Genomic DNA, 7,081 nt, shown 5'->3' with positions numbered 1-7,081 from the left:
TTCAGGTTCCTGGAGAACTGGGCTGACTGTTCAGTTGGTTGCTGGCTTATAGTAAGGACAGACTGTACCTTAATGGGGAGGGTGCAGCTCTGTTGGGGGAGAGAAAGGCCAAAAAAATGGAGGTGCTTTTAAACTAGGTAGTGATGGGGGATCAGAGGAAGCGATAGATAGCAGTAAGTGAAAGTCAGAGGGTGCCTATGGAGGCACTAGCAGTAATATAACTAAAACACCTTAACCAGGGGTGAATGAGTTGGTAATTCAAAATACCAGCCTCAGAAAAACTAAGGAGGAAATAATATGTACCCATACAAAATTGAGAGGCAGGTACACAAATTCCAGGAGCCTAGCTAACAAAACGGACAAACCGGAGCTGCTGTTACACGAGGAGGATTTTGCCTTTGTGGCAATATTATAAACTTGGTTTGACAGCTCACATGACTGGCTGGCTGGCAACTATCTAGGGGTAATCCTTGTATGGGAGGGACAGGGAGGGTAGAATCGGGGGAGGGGTGTGCCTTCAGGGGGAAGAGAGGGACAACATCACAAATGGAGCTGGGGGGAGGTTGAATCTATGTGGGTGAAACTTCGAAGGGAAAAAGCAAGTGGGAAATGAGTGGAGTGGAGGGAGATTTCCTCTGAAGGGAGGGAATGTATCATAAATTGGCTCCATCTGTCCAAAAATGTTTTCGTATTCCTGGAGTGTTGGCCGATCACATCCAATTTTTCCAGTAGGAAGAGTTTCAAAAGGGCTTTTTCACCGAGGCCAGCCAAGGGGGGGGGGGGGGGGATGGGGGATGGGATGACGTCAGAGCGGACATTGGTGAGTCCCAGCCAAAGAAGCACAGCAAAGGTGTTTTCGGGAGAAGGATTGTGGTGACTTCAAAAATATATTTAAGCACACGATCCCAGAAGGAGGAGATGGCTGAGCATTCCCAAATTCCGTGAAAGGGAGTAGGGTGAGGGGTCTTACACCAGGAGCAAGTAGCAGAAAGGGGTTCTAGTTTGTCATGACGGTATGGAAAGTAGGCCCTGTGGGCTAATTTGAACTTAGAATGCACACTTTAATGTAACTACAAAGTTGGTAGTAATGGAATGCGTGTGAGGGAGGGAGGGAGAATTGTTGAGCAACGGAGGAGAATGGTTGAGGAGAGCCCAGGGTGTGGTCCATAAAAGAACAGAGGGAGGATAGGCCTAGGGATGCCCATCGATGAAACGTGTTGCATTCTGTGAATGGAGGGAACATCAGGTTGCCAGTAATAGGTAAGTGGGAGGAGATAGCAAAAGGGAGATCCAGAATTTTCCTCAGTTCTCTCCAGGCAATGATCGTATCCCTGATAAGCAGATTTCCTCTAATAGGCAGTGGTAGAGCATAGAGTTCAGAGTGGAGAATGGCTTGTAATTTGTAGGGGGCAACAAGGGCAGCTTCCAGATCGTAGTTGGAATATCGAGATTTCTCTGCTAGCCAGTCAATACCTTGACGCAGTAGACAAGAGAGATTGTACAGTCTAATGTTAGGTAACCCAGCTCCCCCCTCGCTCTTCGGGAGAGTTAGTTTTTGTATAGAAATGCGTGGTCTCCTTCCCCTCCATAAGAATTTCTGTAAGGCAGAGTGTAGTTTTTGGACATCAGCATGTTTCAATAGCAAGTGGAGGGTTTGTAGGGGGTATAATAATCTTGGGAAAGAGACCATTTGGAACAGAGGGCATCTCCCAAAGAGCGAAAGGGGAAGCCCCACCCAGGCTTCCAAATCCCATACAATTCTTTCAATAACTGAGGGATAGTTCAGTGAATACAATGAGGAAGGGTCTTTATTTTTATCCCCAGGTAGGTAATGTGATGTTTGGCCACCAAAAAAAAAAGGTTAAGAACTCATCCATGAGCTAGCCAGCCATGGGTTGAGCGCTGGGACTTCACTCTTGTCAAAGTTAATGTGTACCCCTGAGCAGTCTGAGGAGGGAGATGTGGAAAAGAGCAGAATGTCATCAGTGAAAAGCGCTGAGTGCTAGAGCTGATTCCCTATCCTAATACCGCTCATCCCTGTTAGGGATTAAGTTAAGTTAAGAGTTAAGAAGTCTTGAAAGTGGCTCTATAGCAATGTTGAAGAGGAGGGGAGAGAGGGTACATCCCTGTCTGGTCCCCTTACTGAGTGGAATGTCGAGAGATATGAATGAGGGTGTGACAATTCGGGTTCAGGGGGAGGCGTACATCAATTGCACAAATCGTAGAATGGGACCAGTGAAACCCAAAGACTGCATGACCATGAACAACCAGGAGAAGCTAATGTTATCAAAAGCCTTTTCAGTGTCGAAGGAGATGATAGTGGTATCGATGTCAGGGTGATTTTTGGCAAACTCCAGGGCCAAAAGGACTGCGTAGGTTGAGCGTGGCAGATCGACCTTGCACAAAACCAGTTTGGGCCCGGTAGAGGAGAGATGGAAGTATTGTCGCAAGGCGGGAAGCGATAATTTTGGAGAGAATTTTTGCATCAACATTGATGAGGGAGACGGGTCTGCATGATCCGGGGTGTAAAGGATCCTTGCCTTTTTTGGATAAGAGGTTGATGTGGGCTTGGGAGCCAGTGGGGAGATACAACCCCCCCTCCGACACGTGTTGATATGCACGGCAAAGGGAAGGAAATCTGAGGTGAGTTTGTAGAACTCAGAGGAAAAGCCACCCGGCCCTTTCCTGATGCTAGGGACTTGATTGTGACCAGAACATCAGAGGGGGTTATAGGAGCATTCAGGGACTCTAAGTGTTCGCTTTGTAGCTAAGGCAGCTTCAAAGCTGCAAGGAGCCTCGAAGCGGCGCCAGCGTCTATGGCATCATTGGAGTAGAGGACCATATAGTAGTCAGTAAGGATCCAGTTGATCTCTGAGGGTGAGCTAGTAACCCCTCCAGTCGGGGTCTGAAGAGCCCCAATGAAGGTCGGTTGATGCTGGCCTCTGCTCATCCTCGCAAAGGAGTTTTCCTGCTTTGTTACCAAATCTGTGGAGCTGGAGTGCAAAGTGTGAATGCTGGATGAGTTCCATCTGAGCTGCCAAGTGGTCAAAAGAGCGTTTCGCTGAGTGCCAAGTCTAAATGTTGGATGGGGTACGGTGTAGTGTCAGGGTGTGGTGTGCTCTACGGAGGGTCTCGCTGGGTAACAAGTACTGCTGTTGATTCTGCTTTGTGAATTGTGCCACGTAGGAAATAATGTGACCCCTGAGGAAAGCCTTCCCTGCGTCCCAAAAAAGGTTAAGGGTTGATTGGTGAGTGTGGTTGGTTTGGACGTATTCGTCCCACGCCACGCGTATTGTGGCGAGACAGGACGAAAAGTGCCAGGGAGTATTCCCCCGAGCGGAGAGGAAACTCGAGAGGTGGGCCAGAACAGGGAAGTGGTCTTAAACAGCCATGTCAGCTATATGAGAGTGGGAGATGAGGGGGAGTAGAGCGGGGGAGGTGAATATATAATCGATACGTGAGAAGGAGGAGTGGGGAGGCAAGAAAAACGTGAAGTCTGTATCCGTGGGATAGGTGATTCTCCATACATCCATGAGCTGGAGTGAAGAAATAATTTGGGCAAGTTGAGTGGGGGGGGAGGGCCTCGACCCTTAATGAGTGTCTAGGAGCAGGGGATCTATCCTCAGCCAAATTCATGATTGCATTAAAGTCTCCTCCTAGCAAGTGTAAAGGTTCGGGAATCTGGAGGGCCCAAGTGGTGAGGTCGCTGTAGAAAGATTGTCCCGGGGAGATTGGGGCATAGACATTAGAGATAGCAATGTCCCTAGACGCTAAGGTGAGATGTAGTGTAGCCCTATGACCCATTGAGTCTGTGTCTAGAGACCTAAAGGTATAAGAGAGCTTTTTATGCAGCAGAATTAGCACTCTGGCTTTCATACCCACGGCCGGTGATCCAAAAACCTTGCCCACCCAAAGTTTCAGCATTCTAATAAAGTCCTCTGCGGCCAGATGCATCTCCTGGAGTAGAGCCACATCTGCCCACAGATGCCTAAGGGGTCTCAGAATTTGCATGCGTTTTTGAGGGGAATGCAGCCCCTTAACATTCCAGGACACTACCTTTAGGTGAGCTTTAGCATCCGAGGGAGGCATGGCCGCAGAAGAAGGTGAAGCAGATTGATCCCCGCCAGGGATAACAGTACCGCAGGCATCGCTCCATCAGAGCCAAAGTCCCCCAGGAATGAAGTGTGACCTAGATCAATGAAAGAACAAGTAACAATAAACAACTAGATAGCAAGACAAGCCTCAGAGAGGAGGCAAAGCCTCCAACAAAATTTAACTAACGACTTCACTATTTTCCTCATGAAGACACCATCGTGTAAGGCCGTAGCCAAAGGGGCATCCCCTGGAAACATAGGAGAGAGCCCTCCAGCGATGGAAAAGAAGGAACAATGGGAGGGAACAAGGGGAGGGGTGGGGGGGTAATAGAAATTAAAACAATTAAAAAAAGGAAGGGGGTGGGGGGGGGAGAGGTATGGGGGAGGACGGGAGGGAAGGGGGGACATGGGGGCGAAAAGAGGGAGGAGGACACCTGAGACAAAGTCATTTAGAGTACCAAGAGTCCAGACCCTATTAACTAAGGCATAAACAGAGGGTAACACACCGTCCAATAGTAAATCAAAGTGTAGCAGGAAGATTTAAAATTGGTGGCCAAAAAAAGCAAAGATGGGGTAGGACATGTAAGCTCGTCCACGTCAAGAGACAGGTATAAGATGATTTACGACCCTTCAGTTGCTAACCCCCCCCCCCCCCCCCCACCCCGGTTAGTGAATTTTCTCTCTTCCAGCTGGGAGATGCGAGGACACAGAGCACCTAAACAAAGTGTAGACACATCTGATTTTATTTCAAGTTTAGCTCATATTTAAGGCAAGTTTGAGCGGGAAAAACTGCTTTAAACCGGTTACAATTTATCTGTCAATTTAACAATAGAACATATCTCACAGAAACAAGACATGAAAGGCTTTTGTTTTCCCTATGCATCTGTGTCAATATGAGGTGTCTTGTATCTGAATCTGTGTTTTGTGGGAGAGTCGATCCGTCTGTGTTCAGCTTGTCTGATGTGTTAATGTAAGCAATTGTCAATTGTTTATGGGTGGTGTCAGTAATCTCTATGCAAAATATCCAACTGTCAAGTGTTCAAATGAATGAATGGAAAGGTGTTTAACATGTCAACGTCTTGCCATATATATACAAAATACAGCTGTCTGATGTCCAGGGTGTATGAATGAGTGTTAGTCTGGCTTGTTAATGACATTAGCAAGGGCCCACATTCCATCGTAGAATGAGCCCTAGCTGAAATGTAATATGAAATATAATATTTTAGCAAGGCACGTTGATACACTCTTTCAACTCAACCTTTGATCCCAACCTTATACATAAGGGTGGGGTCACCTAGAGTCTATGAATAGCACTATGTGCCCCCCCCCGGGTATGTTTGCTGTGTTCTTGCTGTAAGTATACATGTCCTACACATAGATATGATATTAGGGATGCATTGAGCACAACAGCATAACATAATGATACCCACAATCACCCCCACTAAGGTCATTAGTATCCGTTGGAAAAATGCAGTTCCAGGCAACCACCCAAAAAACCAGTCCCACCAATTGCTACTGATATCTTCCTTAATTTCCTTTGCTAATTCACTTAATGTTTTGATATGACTTTGTATGGATTTTGAATGGTCACTTAAATTGAAACAACACATACCCTCGAAAGAATCACATCCCATGTTGTGCTTCAGCAACAGGTAATCAATGGTCAGCCTATTTTGTAATATTGCCTGTCTAGTGCCCTGGATTTCCATTAATAATTCAGCCAGAGCACTAGATGTGTGGTTGAGCCCTTTTGTAAGCGCACAGGCGACCTTACTCAGTTGTCTGTGATTTTCTGTAGCAAGGCCTGGGACTCCAACTAGGGATATGGCCAACAAAATATATTCCGCTTCAGAGAGCAAATGTACTGCTGAGTCACAGTTGCTTGGGAGAGGGTACCCCAAAGATCTAGGGGACCGTGAGTGGGCAATTGATTGTTTTGGGGGTAGAATTACTGAGAGCCGTGAAAGAGTGCATGGACCCCCTGTTATATTTCCTGGGATATATGTCCAACTATGTGTCCCACATGATAGTAGCCATCCCTTAGGGAGCTGGACATTCTTGACATAACTGGGTTGCATTATTGTATGAGTGCATGTCATATTATTGGCAACTGACTTGCACAGACGAGATTCTAAACAGGTGACGTTATATTCTAGGGTGTATGTAGGCTGGCGACTTGGTTGTGTGCACATAGGGATATAGCTTCTATTGCAGGTCATGTTGTAACATACCTCAGCGGAGGTTACATATCCTGTATCTACCTCTACCATTGTTTCTGTGAGTGAATATGAGGATCTGTCACTACGATAAGCATATAGATTTGGATGAGTGTATACATCAGTGTCTTCTATACTTGAGTCGGCCCACACCCCACTATAATAGACTTTTAAAACATTAACTGGGGTAGGAACAGCTAGCAGGCAGAAAGAGAACAAATCATTTAAATTGTATTGATCAGAAAGGCAAAAGTCAGAAGAGTTCAGTATGTTGGCAGCAATAAACATCCATATGTTGTCCTTTGTGTCCAATAAGCTTGACTTTAACTGTAAAGTGGAGACATGAATGTCTTGTGTCTCTCTCCTTTCCTGGGGTGAGGAAGGGCAAAATGAGGAGAGGTTCTCCGGGTGGTGAGCACATGTTGCAAGTAACCAGACAGTGGCTACTAGTGTTGAGCTGGCTGTAAACAGTACCACTGCTGCACAAATGGGAAGTCTTCCAGGAGTAGGGGTGTCTGTTGGCATTGTACCAATGCGTCTGTCTTGATCCAGCTGGAATTTGTCTGGTGCTCGTCACAATCTCCGGTAATTCGTCTGGTGCTCGTCACAATCTCCAGTCCGCAGTCGTGGGGTCTCCGCAGTCGTGGGGTCCAGGGGTGGGGCTGGTGCTCATCACAATCTCCAGTAATTCGTCTGGTGCTCGTCATAATCTCTAGTCCGCAGTCGTGGGGTCCAGGGGTGGGGCTTCCGTCTGTCTCCAGGCTTGAATGG

General features: G+C 46.9%; 1 protein-coding gene across 1 annotated transcript; it reads right to left on the bottom strand.

Moving 5' to 3' along the window:
- Window positions 1-5,407: 5,407 nt before the first annotated feature.
- LOC309554605 (uncharacterized protein) lies at window positions 5,408-6,835 on the bottom strand (the record flags this gene model as incomplete). Its single annotated transcript, XM_082256327.1, has 1 exon — window positions 5,408-6,835. The coding sequence occupies one exon, from the start codon at window positions 6,833-6,835 to the stop codon at window positions 5,408-5,410; it is 1,428 nt and encodes a 475-aa protein (XP_082112453.1).
- Window positions 6,836-7,081: the final 246 nt, after the last annotated feature.

This window comes from Pelophylax lessonae (assembly GCF_965119305.1).
Source record: "Pelophylax lessonae genome assembly, chromosome: 4".
Taxonomy (NCBI): domain Eukaryota; kingdom Metazoa; phylum Chordata; class Amphibia; order Anura; family Ranidae; genus Pelophylax; species Pelophylax lessonae.
This window is presented reverse-complemented; position numbering and strand designations above follow the sequence as displayed.